This window comes from Pleurodeles waltl, chromosome 4_1, assembly GCF_031143425.1.
Source record: "Pleurodeles waltl isolate 20211129_DDA chromosome 4_1, aPleWal1.hap1.20221129, whole genome shotgun sequence".
NCBI lineage: Eukaryota > Metazoa > Chordata > Amphibia > Caudata > Salamandridae > Pleurodeles > Pleurodeles waltl.
Window position 1 is genome coordinate 157,071,039 of NC_090442.1, and position 19,332 is coordinate 157,090,370.

The following is a 19,332-nucleotide window of genomic DNA, read 5'->3' on the forward strand; positions in this document are numbered from 1 at the left end:
CCTGGTCAAGCAGCATCCTTGATTACTTGTCAAGGTAAGGCACAAGCAAACACCAAATTAACCTGTGCTCAACCCCCCAGTAGCTTGGTACAGAGCAGTCAGGCTTCACTTAAAGGCAATGTGTAAAATATTTGTGCAACACTTCAAACATAAAACAATGAAAACACCACACTAAAAGATCCAATGCCAAGTTAGAAAGATAGAACAAAATGTAATGAATAAATCAAGACCAAAACAACAAAAATCCAATTCAGAATTGTAATTTAAAATATGACTTCACCATAAGTTAGGATTTTAAATTGTGATTCTAGAGACACCAAACATGAAGGGTTAACCTTTTCCCATTTGTAAATTACACATATAGAAAAGGTAATAAGGTTTTTCCAATGGTATCCTATGGGAGATGTAGGCCTTGCAGTAGTGAAAAGCAATCTGAGTTTTCCACTACAAGGACTTGTAAAACTTAAAAGTACATGTCCATTTTTTTTAATACATTGCCCTCTGGCCTGTACAGGGCCTACCCTCAGGGTGACATTTATGTATTAAAGAGGAAGGTTTGGGCCAGGCAAAAGATTTATTTTGTCAGGTCTAAATGGCAGTTTTGAACTGCACCCACAGGTTGCAATAGCAGGCTTGAGACATGTTTAAAGGGCTTCTTAAGTGGGTGGCACAATCAGGGTTGCAGGCCCACTAGTAGCATTTAATTTAAAGGCCCTGGGCACATGTGGTGCCACTTAACTAGAGACTTATTAGTAAATTTTATATGCCAGTTGGGTGTAAGCCAATCGTACCATGTTTAGAGGAGAGAACACAAGCACATTAGCACTAGTTAGCAGCGGCAAAGGCCGCAGAGTCCTAAGGCCAACAAAAACGAGTTCAGCAAAAAATAGGAAGAGGAAGACAACAAGTCTGGGGATGACCCTGCAGAAAGGACCAAGTCCAACAGTAGATTTAAAAGTACAAAGCAAATAATATCTGGTAATAATCTACTAAATTCAACACATTTGAATTAAAAAGAATGACGGACCGTCATTCACACAAGGTAAAGCGGCATAAATCATCACTGGGATCATTCCCCACCATTGAAGCATGCCAGTGTCCATGGTGGTCTCCACTTTTGCTATTCTGTTTTTCTAAGTTGATAATAGTCCCTTGCAGAAACATAAATGTCAAGATGCTTTGTTCAGACCCTTCAAGTCTGATGCCTATCAACATGTTTCTGCTTTAAGTTTTGTCCCTAAGGTCAGGGGCATTCATTAAGACTATAGCTCGTACCATATTTCCCTACTCCATGCCCTACAGTAAAGTTGTGTCTGAGGAACATGAGAAAAAGCGAAATGATGCACCTCCCGCCATGATAAACATACTTATTGAAAATGTGTCAAAACTGTCCTGTAGTCATATTGGACGTTCTTACCCTAATTAATGACAGTGATCTTCATCATTCAAACAAGTGCATTTCTAATGTTTTAAATCAAGGGTGCCAAATTCTCTGATATAGTCTGACTGGAAAAAAACAGTAACCCAACTGATGTATAGCATGTAAGCCTGGTGTCAAGTCAGAACCTCCATCGTCCCTATTCTACATTAGCATTACAGCCTGTGTCTCCAAATAAAAGACCCAACACTACACTTTTACATGGGATGTGTTTCAGTTTGGGTGTTAATGTTTCATGTCATCTTTTCTGTGATGATCCACTTAATCTCATGGGTAAAGTGTGCCTTATCTTCAAAGTGAGTCACTAACCCCATTACGGGCCTTGCGTACCGGATACTGCTTTTATGTTCTCTTTTCCCTACTTTTATCTTACATGTGGTCAGTCCTATAAAACTTAGGCCCATATTTATACTTTTTTAGCGCTGCATTTGCGTCATTTTCTGACGCAAAATCGGTGCAAACCAGCAAAATACAATTGTATTTTGTAAGTTTGCACCATTTTTGCGTCAAAAAGCGGCGTAAATGCAGATCTAAAAAAGTATAAATAAGGGCCTTAGTTTACTAGAACACGTTAGTGAAAGCCACATTTTCAGTATTACTAGTGGCATATAGTCAAAGGCATATATTAGAAGAGTCCCACACTAAAATCTTTGGTTTATTTGGAGTAAGCAGAGGGAATACTTCAATATCCAGGGTGACCAAGCACAAGTTTACTTTAACATTCTGCACTTGCTCGAGTATTTTAGTAAATGCACTAAATAGTGAAGGATACAAAGTGTTGCAAAAGTTTAGCTGCAACATTGGCTTGGGAAGAACCAGACAATTTCCTTAAAGAGACTAAAAGGAGAATCTGTGTGCAAACCCTCCCCCCCCCCCAAAGGATTTGGTATGTCCATTGATTTGGAGTGCAAAGGGCAACATGCAATCACATCGAATCCTCAGATGTTTACAAAGAACAAGGAAAATACCCAAAGAAATGGTTTGTATGATTAGAAAACTGGGCCGGCTTAAGGTATTTCTAACTACATACACTGCTTCCTAGCATTCAAGCAAAGCCAATGTACTAGCTGAGATCCAGAGGCATTCTGTGATGTTGATGGGTAAACATAGAGCTTCTGGGTTCATCTAAAAGGCTTTGGCTGATTTACAGAGGGTCAAATGACCATAAATACAACTGTCATTGGTTAGACTGCTCAGGTGTGACCAATGACCTCAAATCATAACCGCATCTCAAGAGTGGCTAGATTATGCCCTTGGAAGCCAAATTCCAGGCTTTCCTTGACTGTGAGGCGCTTATAGGCCAGGCACATTCGAGAGCCTTTCTAGTATCTGTGGGTACTGATGAAATTCTGTTACCAACTATGAAATCATACTAGCCCTCTGGACACTCATGATCTCAAAAGAGCAGCCCAGTTCAGTTAACTAGACTACAGAGTGCTGGAAAGCATTTGAGCAGGCTTTCTGCATTGCACCTGTAATTAAGCCTTCTGACTGCAGTCAACTTTATGTTGTACATTCCTATGTATTTGATAATGCTGTTAGACCTGTCCCGGCTCAGTTCAGTGAGTTGGGGAAGAGAATCCATTGGCCTTCACAGTGGCTGGTTGGTGCCCGAAAGCAAACCTGAGCTGCATTTGATGAGTGTTGCACCTTGTCTAAGCTTTAAGGCACTTTAGACCTTACTTTTTTGTGGCTAAAACTACAATCTAAATAGCCCATTAAGTACTCAAGTGGCTGAGGGATTTGAATAGTGAAGGCTTCTGCAGTGGTTCACTTCTCTGGTCTTCATCATCGAAAGTAAGGAAGGGATATCTCCTAGAAATGCAGACGACCAAGAGTTTCCTAGCCAGGAGTAGCTATTGGGACGAAAGCTTAGTTGTCTGCTTTGGGACATGCTTTTGGGGTAAATGCCAGCTTCGTGGCTTGAAAAAGCTTTGTTGTCGATCCCCGTTTGACTTTTTTTTAGTCTGCCCTATGTTTTCCTCTAATGAACTTGATAATCTGTAAATCTCTCTGTGGCTGACTTAAAACCATACTCCTTAAGTGGGATTAAAGAAAGGTCCCATTTTTTTTAAATAGCTTGGATGCAAGGGAAGAGCCCTGTGCTTAGCCTACAGAGACCTCAGTCAGACTGAAAACATTTGAGACAAATTTGCCTTTTTCGACTCTGCAGGAAAACTGATCCATGGCATCACACTAGTAGTGCTTTGTGAGGTAACACTAAAATTCATGCCTGGTAGCATATAACATGTATTAACAGTGCCTTTGCTTTCAAATGAAGTGCATGTGTAGTGCAAGTGAAAGGGCCAGAATGGAGGTTAGTTGTTTATTTTCAGGTAATAAATGTGTTTTTGGATTGAACTGTCATCTGCATAAAGCAGACAAATCGGAGAGCGACCTCCAATATTTGGTGTAAAACCCAAACTCTTCGATCAAAAACAGAGAAGACCGTGTAGAGATAACGAATATAACAGAGGAGCAAGTAAACAGTCCTGCTTCAAAACATTTTTTGTAGCAAACTCCATAGATAGGCCCTGATCACCTCTCAAGTTGAAGAATGCAGAGCTATAATTAAATGCAGCAAAGTGGCTAGGATGCCAAGCTTTGATAGCTTCTTCCACAGTGTTGGATGATCAACCTTATCAAAGGCTGTGGAAAAGTCTATAAAAGCGGCATAAACTGAAGAACCCCTGATCGTTACATATTTTTAATCTATAAACTGCAAAGCAACAATTTTATCTAACATGCCATGGCCTTTCCTAAAGTCGGTTTGTTCCAGCAGGATGATCATACTACTCTCTATCCAAGTATTAAGGCGATCTAACAGGCTTTTGGTAAAGACCATACTGACTGTGTTCAACAGGGCGATTTGGCGGTAGTTAGCAGGTGAGTTTCTATCTCATTTTTAATATAATGGGATGATTAAACTTGCACTCCACGAGGCGGGACGGTACCTTTAAGATAACAATATTCAAACAAAGGCTGAAGGATCCTTGCCAAGAGAGAGGCCTCTTGCTTAATAACTGAGATTGGGACCTCATCAGGAACCATTGTGCCCGAGGATCGCAATGCTCTGATTGATGACTTAATCTCATCCATTGAAGGAGAGCCATAACTGTCAGTTGCCATTTTAAAATCAGGTGATATATCTTCAGGGGAAACATTAATTTCTGAATTCTCTTCATATAATGAGAGAACAAAACCTCTCCAAACATTCTCCGGGATGGGAGATGGAAATAACCTCGCTTTGGCGCCACAATAATTGCCAATAATCGCCCAATATTTCTGGGCTTTTTACATACAGGCCGCTTCTCTCAAGTCGATCCACCAATTCTCGGCATTCTGCTTTCTAAGGCCCACCTTCAACCGCATCCTTCTCTTTAATAGTGAAATAACTCTACCTCTTTCCTTCAAGAATGAAATAAACTGTAACCAAATTAGTCTATTGATTTCCTTAGTCAGGGAAATCAAAGGGGGACATACTACTTTCTGAGAATGCTTAGGGTATGTCTCACAGTTGTCTTTTATAATCCGATTCATAAAATCGGAAAAGGAATTAAGGATATCCATATTCCAGGGATATAAAGCCAAGATAACCCCCTCAATTAACCTTTTTAAAGTAGCAATTTTAGAAGATGGCCTGCGCCTTCCTCCTGATTTCTTAATAAATTTAGAGCGGGATCTGTGAAATTTCCATGACCCTACAGAGGGCAGGCTTAAACCTAGACAAAAAACAGGTAATCTATGATCACTGCGTGAAGAGTCTAAAACCATAAAGTCAGTAAAATATTGAGCTGTAGAGTAGGAAGCCATAATATAATAAATAATGGAGATTTATGAGTAAATTGATCCAGAGAGTCCAGGTTAAATCTACCATTTAAAATGACATAATCGTTCTTTCTCAGATGGCCTAGAAGTGAAAGCCCTCTTTTATCAGTTCTCAAATTCAAAGAAACAATAATGGTGGGATGTTAAATGCAGTTTCCTTGTCAATATCAGAGAACAGATTAATAGAGTGATTGGATACTTTAAAATGTAATTCTCCGACTAACAAAACTTGATATTCCCCCTCATTTTCCCAATCTTTAGTAAAAGGGTGAATCTATCAAGAAGCTTGTTATTATAATATTTATCTGGGGAATTTAGGCATTCACCACTATTAGTGGAACTCTCATACCTCCATCAGCATAAGAAACAATCTTCAAGACCTCAAAAAGATTAGAAGGATCTTTAAAGCTATTATATTCCCATTTTAGCTCACTGCCCAACAGGATAGCTATTCCACCTTTTGCATACCCTTTCTTAGAAGGGAGAACATTGCAGCTTAAGACAAAAATAACCATCACTTAAGCAGTCCGAGGTATACCAGGTTTCCTGAATGCAGATCATATCTGCTTTTAAACTACTTAAGAATTCAAGTTTCTCTGGAGAATTTATTACCCATGTTGCATTCCAAGAAACTACTTTTTTATAATTTCAAATGATAGAACTTTGAATCATGCCCCAACACCCGGGTGCCATTTAGTACACCAGCCAACCAGTTCCATTTCATATGCTCATCATCTGCTAGGGTGGTAGAGAAACTAGGGACACTGGACCCAAAATGTCTTACTGATCTCCCATCATTCACAACAGAGACAGTCAAGCTTCTTAAGTCATTAGTAGTTAGCTCATGCAAAGGCAGCCATTAATAATCGGACAAGACAGGATTTGAGGGAACATGATGCCAAGTGGAGGTAAGATTTTCACCGAAGACGGGGATTACATCAATACCTCTACAGTGAAGCAGATCACTATTTTGAAGAATCAGATTTACAACAATTTTGGAATAAAACTGGACCCTTGTCTTTAGCATTTTAAAAGAGTGTGATAAATATACAAGAGTGATATCACTACTTTGTATCTTCTTCAAATGTTCAATCCCTGCAAAACAAGATATTAAAATAGAACGGTTCATGGTTAAGTCGGAATCAAATAATACTACAAAATCTAACCAAAAGGTGTTCACAGGAACATAAGTGGATACATGAAAGGATGGAGGGATTCTCTTACTCAATTGTATGGGGTTTAAAGTTATGTTTGACGCAGCAATAAAAGAGTCGGCTCTATGATTCAAATCCGCAAATGCCTGGTCTAAAGTAACTTGCTTGGCTTTAAGTGGTTGAGCCTCTCTATTGACTTGTGGATTTATAGGACAATAATCCATCTATGTGGCTGTGACACCAGAGTTTCCCACATCTTGGAAGCAAAGTTTCTTTGCATTTTTCTTTGATATTTTCTGTTTGCTCTTCTTCCTCGAGCTCAGTTCTTTGCTTTTACTTTTCCTTTAAATGGAGCTCGAAGGTTTGAGGCTATTGGGGCACATTCTTGTGCATCTTGTTATCGGATGCCCCAGCAGGTAAGCTGAAATACAAAAGGCCCACCATTTCACAGGCCTCATTTGTAGCAATTTGAAGGACCTCCTGGGGGAACATCCCCTCATCCTTTGATCCCATCAACACTTTCAAAATTACCAATAGAGTGTGTTGTATGTGGTTTGAGTTATTCATCACCTTTTCTAACAGTGCTAAAACAGATGACGGAAATCTTTCCATACGCTTGAAATATTTGGAGATTATCACATATTGCCCAGGATGTTCACAGGACAAATTTGCAGGTATTTCTAATTCAGGTGTTACAGAAGTCTGTACTACTGAAGATGACTGATCTGATGGTGTACTACTGAAAAACATTAAGCCAGATGTCTTCAAAGGGCCCACTGGAGTCCTGGGTGTGCCACAAGTCATAGATATGGGGTTCCTCAAATTGATATCAACATCTGGTGATGTAGGGGGGCGTGGCCAAGATGGCGACCGGAGCGGCAGCATAAACTGCAGCTCCGATCCCTGGCCCGGTAAATTATCCTGTTGGAGGCGCCCGGGCCCCCCCCGAGAGCGGGTCCGACTGCCGCTAAGAGGGCTGCCCGGGGGCGGCATCGTTAATCGCGGCCGGAGACGCGCTACTCGCATGGCTGGCGATCGGCTGGATTGAGGCCGTGATCGCGCTGCAGACAACGCGCTCGCGGCGAGCGCTACATGGAACCACCCGCGACCCGGTCCCAGAACACGGGTTCGCGTTATGCTGAGGCGGCATAGCACCTTCGTTTTTACCCGGTGGGGAGAGGCGCCGGGGTGCGCGCTCTGGAGGGGCGGTGCCGTCCAGGCCACCTACGGTACAGCGCCATCTTAGCGAGATAAGCCCTGCCGGAGCAGGCTTACCTGTTTTACACCCGGTGAATGGGGCTTCCCGTACTGTGACTCTCCTGCTGTCCTGCGGTAACACACCGTTCCGCGGCCGTCCTGGAGGTCGTACTGCACGGAACACGCCTCCTGTTGGTGTGGCCTGGGGATTGCGCCGCATGCACAGAAGGCGCCATTGGGAACTCTACGCAGAACTGTGCTGGCTGGAATTTATTTTATTCACTGCGGCGAAGCCCCTCAGGGGCCGAATCCTGTCAAGGTAGGCCCTCCCCCGCAACATAATCATCGAGATGAGAAGCCGGTGTGGATGTTCTGGTTTCCTCTGCCCACCCATAGCTGCATAGCGCCCCGCGCTCTGGCTACTGATTAATCCATCGCATCAACAGGCCCAACAGGCGGCGGCCAATACGTAACACCTCTGCATCTTTTGCAAACAATAGTGCCTAACTCTGCCAGAAAAGGCCCGCTGGCGCGTGGGTGGCGCTGTGCAATGGCGCGTCGCATTGGGGCGCGCACCCTGTAAACTCACTCTGTGTTATCGCTGTGGGGCAGCATCGACCTGTGGCATCCCTGCTCCCTGCACAGAGCAGTCCGGGAAAACAGACTCACTAAATAACTGGCTCCAGTGTCGCAGGCCACGTTGGATGATAAATTGTGGCCAATTAAACACACTGAATCAATGCGGATTGCTACACCAGCACAGGGGACCACAGCCGCAGCCCCTACTGTACGTATCCTTGTCCTGCATTGGCCCGTGCTTCACTTCTGGGAGACTGAGGCATTAGGAAGTCAGCTATCTGGGAGAGGGGTAAACACATAATGGACCTGGCTGTTTATAAGGGAAGTGCCTATCGATGACAGTTACCGTGTGGTAGTGCGCACGCGCATGAATCATCCCTCTTGGGACACTAGTTCCCATGTGTTGCTGTAACTTCTGTCACAATGCACAGCGTATTGCTCCCTATTCCACCAGTCTTATAAATTCATACCAGCCCTGTCATTATTAAGTGACACAAGTGATAGCAAAAATACCATCCAAAGCCTTGCTTGTTCCTGGCCTTGCTCCTTTTCAACGTCTAGGCTCGAACTGGTGTGACACTTGACTAGATCGTGCACACTGCTTCGCGTTTTCTCAGCACGCTAACGTCTAAGAGCTCCTGTACTTGCCAAATGGTCAAACCAAAAACCCCACGTGCACCTCTGGGCAAGATGGAACACGCCACCTCATCCTCCTCAGAGCCCTACGCCAACACACAAGTGGCACTTCAGAAACTAGAATTGACCCTACAATCACACACATCACAATTCGAAAAGATACTACAAGCCATTCTAGACACTAAAATTACTCTGGAAGCTAAAATAGGTTCGGTAACAGAAGATCTTAACATACTTCGCACTGACCAACACGCACTAGCTGATAGGGTATCGGAACTTGAAAGAGATACTGTGGCTATCCCCGCTCGGTGAAAGATCTCCAATCGCATCTAGTTCACTTATCGACAGAGGTGGACTCTTTAAAACGCAGAGCTGAGGATGCAGAAGGTAGATCGCGCCGCAACAATATCCGTATGGTGGGATTCCCCGAGCGTGCCGAGGGCCTCAGTGCTGAACTATTTATAGAGAAATGGCTTACTGATACTATTCTGAAGGATAATATCCCGAAGTTCTTTTCTGTCGAAAGAGCACACAGGATCCCTGCCAGGCCTCCCCCTCCTGGCTCCCAACCACGTCCGCTTATAGTAAGACTCCTTAATTACCGTGACAGAGATCTTATCCTACAGTTATTTCGCAAATCTGGCCCGGTAAGCTTCGAAGATGGTGTGATTACAGCCTACCCAGATTTTACAGCAGAAGTACAGAAGAAACGCAACTCTTTCTACCATGTTAAGGCGTGTCTCCGAAAACACAACATCAAGTATGCGCTGTTGTTCCCTGCCAGACTCCGGATACAAGATGACACTCGCACACTCTTTTTTACCTCTCCAGAGGACGCCTGGACCTGGCTACATGCCAAGGGGCTAGCCGATCCATTAGACACAATTGCTCTGGGAGCCGATAGACCCTCCTCCACGTCAGGTCGCAGACAGCGCAAGAAACAAGGCGCGAAGCCCTCGCCTGAACAAGCGCAAACTGAACGCTCCCGACTTTTGCGAGCCACATCCAGATTTGTTAACGCGTCACCTACTGCCTCCTCTACACAAGCGGACGTTGAGCAGGAACAGGATGCAAACTCTGACTCAGCTGAATCCACACGTGGCCCTACCCTCACACCACGCACAGCAGATGATATCTGCTAAACAGCTGGGCCCTACTGGTTCTTACAGATCGTGGACAGTATCACAATACTATTACACCTCCTTCTGAGCGCCATCGGCATCCACCTGCTACGCCGCGTGATTCGATTGTGCCCCTGGGCGGCACACTCTTCACCACAAGTGAACAGGGCAAGGTAAACCCTAGACTCTGTATCAATGCTGCCCGACACCCCCCTGCTCCATATGGACCATTCTCTCATGCCAGCAAATGCTGGAATAGATTTCTATTTTTCAATTCAGTTGTTATTGTGTGTTGTTTTAGTGTGCTCCCTTTTATTTAATCGTTGGTTTTATCACATGTTAGTTAATAGCAAATGCAGCAGCAAATGTACATGTCATGATTATCATAGCAATAGGACTGCAGCTCGCAATGTCGCTGGTGTGGGTCGCCCAACCTTAGTGTGCGCATGTCACAATGTTTTTGTGTCATGGTCAGCAGGCAATCATTCCCTTGGGCATACGAAAACCACAACAATATCATGGCCACTCAAACTCATCAGAGTATAGCAAAATTCAAAGTGCTCACATGGAATATTAGAGGCATGGCAACCTCACGGAAGCGTCAGAGAGTTTACGCCTTTCTTAAGAGACATCAGATACATATAGCACTATTGCAAGAAACACATCTCTCTAAAGCTACGCTAGAAAACACACGCTCAAAATGGAAGGGGCAATTGCATGGCACAACTTCTTCATCATTTGCCCGCGGGGTAGCGAGTTGGATCGCCCCCGGGGTTCCATTCACCGTGTCTCGCACACAATGTGACTCAAATGGTCGCCACGTGATAGTTGAGGGCATACTAGATGGATCCCCTTTAGCCCTAGTTGCACTGTACTCCCCAAATGTAGACCAGCGAGATTTCCTATCTACACTTTCAACCGGCAACCTTAATGACCCTACGTTGGAATGCGTTTGGGGAGGAGACTTTAACAGTGTCTTAGACACTCAAAAGGACCGCTCGTTCCCCCCGCTTACCTCAGCTCCTTCCAATCGTGCCTCTCAAGCACTAGCAAGCTGGGCTTTAAACAATGGCCTGAGCGAAGTATGGAGGACGGCCCATCCTGCCCAACGGGAATACTCTTATTATTCCCCTGTACATAAGCTGTATACCAGAATAGATATGGTTTTTGTATCTGCAACAGTGATTCAGAAGGTGTGCGGATCTGAATACTTAGCGCGCACTATATCAGATCATAATCCTTTATGTGTAACAATAGCTTGGGGTCACATGCACACCCGCATACCGACGTGGCGTTTACAGCCGGAAGCCCTTTTAGATCCCCCCCTTTCAAACAGAGATAGCTAAAATATTAGCTGATTATTTCCTGCTAAATAAAAACTCGTCATCATCCCGCTCTATAGAGTGGGATGCCCACAAAGTGGTGATAAGGGGACACTGCCTTGCAGCCACGGTAGGGGTGAGAAAAGTACTCACTAAAGAGCTACAAACATTAGAGGTAAAAATCCGTAATGCGGAGGCTGCGGTTGTTGGGGACGAGTCCATACTAACAACACTGAATTCGCTCAGGGCCGCTCATAGCGAAGCAGATACTAGGCTAGGCAAACATGACTACAGACATTATATAACAAGACAGCACGCTGAAGGAGACAGGTCCGGTAGATTGTTGGCTTGGCTGACTCGACAGCCCTCACAGCCAACACCTATCGGCGCGATACGTTTAAACCCCAACGTTATCGTTAACACTCAGTCTGGCATTAATGAAGCCTTTTTCACATATTATCGTACACTTTATACGTCTCCTCCCCCTCCGCCGGAATCACACCTAACTGATACACTACAACTTGTCTCTCAAAACCAACTTATCCTCGATAACACCCATATTCTAGATGGCCCCATTACCATTGAAGAACTGCGCTCAGCTTTGGCACAAATGGCGCGCAGTAAAACCCCCGGATCGGATGGACTCCCGGTGGAATATTTTAACTCTCATGCGAGTCATCTCCTGCCCCCGCTCGTTGAAGTGTTCAATGAGGCGTACCATAATTTGCAAATGCCAGACTCTTTGCGCGAAGCTTTAATAGTGGTCCTTCCAAAAGCTGGTCGAGACCCACTTGATGTTAAATCATACAGACCGCTCTCCCTCCTAAACACAGACTGCAAATTACTAGGGAAAATATTAGCGAATAGGCTCCTCCCCTACCTACCGAGTCTGATACATCAAGACCAGTCCGGCTTTATCCCCGGCAGGAGCACCTTCCTAAATATTAGGAGACTGCTTCATATAATGCATAACAACACGAACACCGAAGCGGTCGCCCTCTCCCTAGATATTGAAAAAGCGTTTGATACACTAAGCTGGAATTATCTTATTTGCACACTCAGGGCGTTCGGCTTCGGACCTGGCTTCATAAACTGGATCAGGACGCTGTACTCTAAGCCCACAGCACGTGTAAAAAATGGTCGCATTATCTCCGAAGCATTTGCCATAAGTAGAGGCACCAGACAGGGTTGCCCATTATCCCCCTTGCTGTTTGCCATTGCCATGGAGCCACTGGCAATCAAACTGCGTAGCTTCGCGCATATGTGGGGTATCCCGGAATCTAACACCTATCATATCATATCTCTATATGCAGATGATGCCCTGATTTATCTGCGTAATCATTCTACCTCCATGTCAGAGGTGCTGAAATTGCTGGACTCCTTCGCCCTCGCCTCTGGACTTCATGTCAACTGGTCCAAATCCAGTATTTTCCCTCTTATCTCCATTCCGACTGATGCGCATATAACACTTCCGCAATATAAACTACCGTGGTCATATACAACCATTAAGTACCTCGGGGTGCAGATTTACCACTCTGTTACAGATTTAAAAGAGGGCAATATTGACAGAGTGGTGAGATCCACTCGCGGCTCGATACCATTCTGGAGCTCACTCCCTTTATCCCCGTTGGGCCGGGTAGCAATAACCAAGATGATTATCCTCCCGAGGTTCCTATATTATTTTACTGCCCTGCCAGTGTGCCTGCCACGCTCCTTCTTTAATAAATTACATTCAATATTAACCGACCTACTCTGGGGCAAAGATAGACGTAGAGTAGCGTTGACCATAACACAACATCCGCAGGAAATGGGCGGGTTGGGCATGCCTAACCTCGAAAGATACTACGCGGCCGCTCAACTGTCGTGGCTGGCTGGATGGCTGCATGATGCCCCTTCCGCTGAGGGCGCACTGCTGCAGTCATGTATGGCCCCCAAGGGGCTGCTGCTCACATTGTTGTCTACCCCTCACTCCTTACCCTCGAAACACATACTGATGGAAGCAGCTCGCTTTTGCTGGTACAGATATGTCCATGGCAAGTCCCCCTCCCCCCCTTACTCACCCTTGATACCGTTGTTTCAATTGCCGGGCACCCAAATTATTTCAATACATCATAACACACGGGATATAAATACACTGAAGGTGGGCGATCTATACTCCCATTCCGCGCTGTACTCCTTTACGGAACTGGTGTCTGCCGGGGTGATGCACAATGGGGCCTTTTTGACATACAGCGCCATTAAACGACTGCTAAACAAGACCTGGGGCCTCGGCAATAATGCACCCCCTGAGTCCCCATTATTCACTACTATCCTTACAATAGGTAGCGCAAAAGGTACCATAACTAAAATATACAAAATATTATTAGCAGCAGTTTGCACTACCCTGCTGCACGCTAAAGCACGCTGGGACATGGTCCTTCCTACGCCATTACCACTAAAAACCTGGACCGCAGCTCTTGCAACAATCAAATCAATATCCCGTAATCCTCGCTTACGCTATACCCAATTTAATTATATTCACCATGCTTATTTATCCCCAGCCCGCATTCTAAGAATATACCCGAACACAACTCCGTCGTGCCCAAGATGTGCTACCCCGGCAGCTGACTTTTACCACATGGTTTGGAGTTGTCACTCAATAAACTCAGCCTGGCACCGAGTTACAAACGTTACAGCAGACATTACATCCCTCGCATTATCCCCCATACCAGAGTCCTGCTTACTGGGCATACGTCACCGCACTAAGGGAGATAAACAGACACACAGATTCATAGACTTAGCGTTTGTTGTCTTCAAACGTCTGATTGCAACACATTGGAAGGCTCCACATGTTCCGTCCCATTCGGTTTGGCTGCGCGACTTACATAGTCGCTCACAGGCCGAGGCGCAGACACTTAATCTATTGCAACGTAAAGGTCTCATCGAAGTGGGCCCTGAAGTCTGGAATACCTTTGTGGTGGCAATAGAAGCGCGTGACGACCTGCACCCCCCGTGAATAGTGCAACATACACAAATCTTACAGCAAGGTGGATACGATCAGCAGGATACTTGAACTGCCTCAATCTTAATTATAGACATTGCTGACACTCTCATTCTAATCCTCAAAGTATTAACCTAACAAACCAGGCTGTTTCCACTGCGTACAAGACTCTACGCAGGTCAAACTCAGTCCGATCAATGCCAAGTAGGCTCAGCATCCAGCTGAACCCCACAAAACACAATCCTTGCCCCACCTCTGTCCTTCGATCTAAACACACTTACATATATTAGCTGCATTCCTTCCTCTAGCCTCTCCCTACCTCGGCTTGAGGTTGCAAATATTATCAATGACATTGGTCGTGCTTAGCTGCATTGATATTCGGCAAGTAGTTGCCGCACAGTATTTAAGCTGTATGTTTCCTTTTTTCTTGCTCTGTTGGCATTATCTTATGTTTGTTTATAATTTGATTTTTCTCTTTCTCTTTCATACCAGTTAATATGCAAAGAGGCTGTGCAAGATTATTTATGCGAGCAAATAATTCGATAAATTGTAAACAGCCAATGTACTGGTATGTGAATGTTATGTTTAATAAACAGATTTAAAAAAAAAAAACATCTGGTGATGTAGGATCTTCAATAAGATAGTTACTTAACTCCTCGGATGCAGGATTTGTGGATTTTAAAGCAGGTGAGTACCGCTCAGGGGTTAAAGCGGGGTTTATGATTGGTCCTACAACTACAGATGTAGTGGTATTTCCACATCAGCCTCTGTATTTAAGGAAGGGTCATCATGCTTACCCTCTTGTACGATGTTTTCTTTTTGAAAAAGAAGATTGTATTTGAGCTTTTCAACAGGTTCGAACTAACTGCCTTGTTTCTAAGTGGATTAATTTGTTTTGTTTTTTTACAGGCTCTGATGAGGAATCTCCGGGCTGCCATACTTCTTTCGTGAAAAAAGAAATGGAAATTATGATCTGAAACTGATTCACAATTGAAGAGCCAAGGTGGGGGAGCATACAATGGAGTGCAAGCTGCACCACAGACCTAGCTAGGCCACTTCCGCATTCCGGCAACTCTACTCAAGGAAAAGAGCACTAAAGCCCCTTCGAACACCCCCATAAGACCAGTACTGAAGAGTGACTATGTAAAAGCCGGTAAAGGTACCTTTGGTTTGAGCACAATACTTTCTCTTCTCTCTATAACTGCTCACCTCTCTCCTGGTGTGGGACAGATAGTGCAGCAATAGGGCTCTGACCGCACACTGCACTGCACACCACACACTGGGTCCTCCTTGATATAAGTCATTTATCCTGTACCCTTTTGCTGTGAAGCTGGTGTGTAGGCAGGCATCAACAAGCACCAATGCAGGAGTCACTATATGGAGATACCGGCATGAATAAATGAGAGCTGCGGCAGCCTTTAATTAGGGTCATGTACAATTGTACCTGTCGGTATGACAACCAGCGTTTAGCATCCAGGGAGCTTCCGGTTGTTCTGAGGGTCTCTTGTGTCAGGAAACAACCAGTGCCTGACGATAGGGGTGGAGGATGGTAGGGCGAAAACAGCAGCAACCGAGTAGGAGCTCACCGGCCTGCCCCGTAAGTTGCACCTAGTCCTAGCTGGGGCGCTCCCACAGGGCGGTCAGGCTTTCACTTGGTGGAGGTTGTCTTCAGCCCCCAGACTCGACCTGTGATGTCTCTGGAGACTTGGAGATATGAAGGGGTGATATTAGGTGGAGGTATGGTGCAGAGGGCTTTCTGTCTGTTCCTTATGTTTTACCACCCCTTCCGCAACCCTAGTTCATGCTGCCACACATCCGCTCCCTTTGGCTCCTCTGGTGTCACTTAGGCGCTACACACTGCACAGCGGGACCGTGGCGGCACACGTCTTACCAAGGCTTCTTGGAGCTGCCTCCACATCTGCTTCATCCTTGTCGGGATGCCGGTAACCCCACTGTCCCCCATGGCCTGATCTTATGCACTAGTGGCTGCTACAGCAACGGCAACAGCCGCTCCCCGTACCGCGATCCACACCGATTTCCGCTCTGTGTCCACACTGCGTTCCGCTCTGCTCTGACCAGTTTCGGGTATTACCCCTCATCAGCCAGGCTAGCTTGTGTCTTAACCCAGTGGCTCATAGTAAGAGGCACCTGCCAGTTTTACCTTTTCCATTAAAGGTTGTACTTACCATTTGGGGCTTAGAGAATCTGCGGATATGCAGAAAATGTTACTTGCATGACAGTAGGACAGATTGATTGAGCATAGCAGGGATAAAACCTCCAGAAACTGATCAGTGAAAATTATGCACCACCATGTAGAAAGTGTCTCTATTGTCTTATTAAACATAAAAAATGGACACTTGGTCTATGTCTCTCTGCCTTTACTGCATTTGAGACATGGTTCTAGAAATGATTATTACTTCACTGTTATCAGCCATTAGTGGTATATTGTAGGTCACTCGTTAGCCGTGTGCACTTCTCTTTTCTTTAAGAAATGCAGGAGACGAGTCAAATTTTAGAATTACCTTGCATCCAGCAGCCAGGGCATAACCTCCACCAACTAGGATTATGATCTCCCAAGGCATGTGCTTCTGGAACTCCTGCCACGTCAGCATGGGAACCATGGAGTCATCGCTTACAGTCTTGTCAGCAGTTTGTCCTGCACATATGAATGGAAAAGAGTAAGTGAAACCTTTTACAGTGCCTAAAGTGTGCACTGGTGGAGCCATGTATGATGCACATCACAGAAATTTGTTATGATAAAGTGTGCATGGAAAGTAGTGCAAACTACATTAAGCCATACATCAATCTCATGGAGTTGATTCTAGAAACAAAGGATTATACACTTGGCAGATCAAAGAATCTGAAGCACAGCAGGGATGAGAAACTGTTTAGAGCCATTCCACCACCCATATATCTAGCTATAGAGTTCTTAAGTAAATAATACACATAATGCATATTGTATTCATAGTTTTGTATCATTTTACCTGTTTAATTTATTGTGTTCGGATTAGGCTCTAAGCGCAAGACCATTTAAGAAGTAGGTACGTGTTAGACCTGACAGCCTTAGGGTGGACAACCCTAACTTTTTCCCTGCCTCCCTCCACTTTTTGGACACTGTTTTTGCTGGTTTTTAGACTCTGCACACTTTACCACTGCTAACCAGTGCTAAAGTGCATATGCTCTCTCCCTTTAAACATGGTAACATTGGATCTTACCCAACTGGACTATTTAATGTACTTATAAGTCCCTAGTAGAGTGCACTATGTGTGCCCAGGGCCTGTAGATTAAATGCTACTAGTAGGCCTGCAGCACTGATTGTGCCACCCACTTAAGTAGCCCCTTTACCTTGTCTCAGGCATGCCATTGCAAGACCTATGTGTGCAGTTTCACTGCCAATTCAACTTGGCATTTAAAAGTACCTGCCAAGCCTAAAACTCCCCTTTTTCTACATAGAAGACACCCCTTAGGTATGCCCTAGGTATCCCATATGGCAGGGTGCTGTGTAGGAAAAAGGCAGGACATATACCTATGTAGTTTACATGTCCTGGTAGTGTAAAACTCCTAAATTCGTTTTTACACTGCTTTGAGGCCTGCTCCCTTCATAGGCTAACATTGTGGCTGCCCTCATGCATTGTTTGAGTGGTAGCTGCTGATCTGAAAGGAGTAGGAAGGTCATATTTAGTATGGCCAGAATGGTAATATAAAATCCTGCTGACTGGTGTAGTTGGATTTAATATTACTATTTAAGAAAAGCCACTTTCAGAAAGTGGGCATTTCTCTGTATTTAGATCTTTCTGTTCCTTACAATCCACGTCTGGCTGGGTTTAGTTGACAGGTCCTTGTGCATTCACTCAGACACACCCCAAACACAGGATACTCAGCCTCACCTGCATACATCTGCATTTTGAATTGGTCTTCCTGGGCTGGGAGGGTGGAGGGCCTGCTCTCACACAAAGGACTGCCAGACCCCCTACTGGGACCCTGGCAGACAGGATTGAACTGAAAGGGGACCTGGTGTACTTCAAAACCACTCTTTGAAGTCTCCACCACTTCAAAGGCACATTTTGGTATATAAACAGGGCCTCTGCCCCTTCCAACTCAGACACTTCCTGGAGAAGAAAACTGGAACCAGAACCTGCATCCTGCCAAGAAGAACTGCCTGGCTGCCCAAAGGACTCACCTGACTACTTTCTGTGAAGGACTGCTGTCTTGCTGTTGGCCTGCTGCCTTGCTGCTCTCTGGCTGTGGTGAAGAAGTGCTCTCCAAGGGCTTGGCTAGAGCTTGCCTCCTGCTCCCTGAAGTCTCAGGACCAAAAATACTTCTCTCTTTCAACTGGACTCCTTGTGCGGCAACAATTCAACACACAGCTTGCTAAAACCGATGCACAGCCTGCCCCGGAGTGAGAAATTCACCTCACGCCGAACCCGGAACGACGCAGCGCGACTTTGCAAGGAGAAGATTTTTGGGTGATTTGTGATTCGGGTGCACAAGCATGCTTACTTTCTATGGCTACAGACAAATAAAATACGTTTGGTAGTAGACAGGGCTTCTTTCCTCTCACATCAACTTGGGGTCTGATTAACGCATATAGGACACATTTATTTATATACATCTTTATTTTACTATACGGTTTGAGCATTTTGATTTTTAATTTAAAAAATATGTTTATGATTTAGAGCCCTGAGGAAGTCGGTTGGGAGTTGAAAATTTCCCATGACGAAACACGTGTTGGCTCAAAGGCTTGGCTCAAAGGCCTGAAGTGTATTTCTATGGATGGCTGTTGCACATTTTGAAGACGTGAATAAATTTTGGATTGGACTAAAAAATCTTGAAATTTTTTTTTTTGAATTGGACTGTACATTCTATACAATTGTTGTTATTTCATATGATGTGTCTTCTAAAAAACTCATTTAAGGGTAGCATTTTCTGACTTGCAAAGCATTTAACAGTAGGTTAGGGGGGCCTCACATTGTTTGTTTCAATTGTTGGGTTTGTATTTAACCTGTAAGGGATGGGTGTTTTCCCTTGTGCAGGCACCCCATGATTCTGTACTTGGCCAACTTGTATCCTGAGCGCC

General features: G+C 44.7%; 1 protein-coding gene across 1 annotated transcript in view; it reads right to left on the bottom strand.

The window, feature by feature from the left end:
* The window catches only part of SLC13A4 (solute carrier family 13 member 4), a 235,981-nt gene that overhangs the window by 23,935 nt on the left and 192,714 nt on the right, over nt 1-19,332 (bottom strand). Inside the window, exon 14 of the mRNA XM_069227958.1 lies at nt 16,778-16,886. Within this exon, the coding sequence (XP_069084059.1) occupies nt 16,778-16,886 (109 nt within the window). The remainder of the gene's footprint in view (nt 1-16,777; nt 16,887-19,332) is intronic.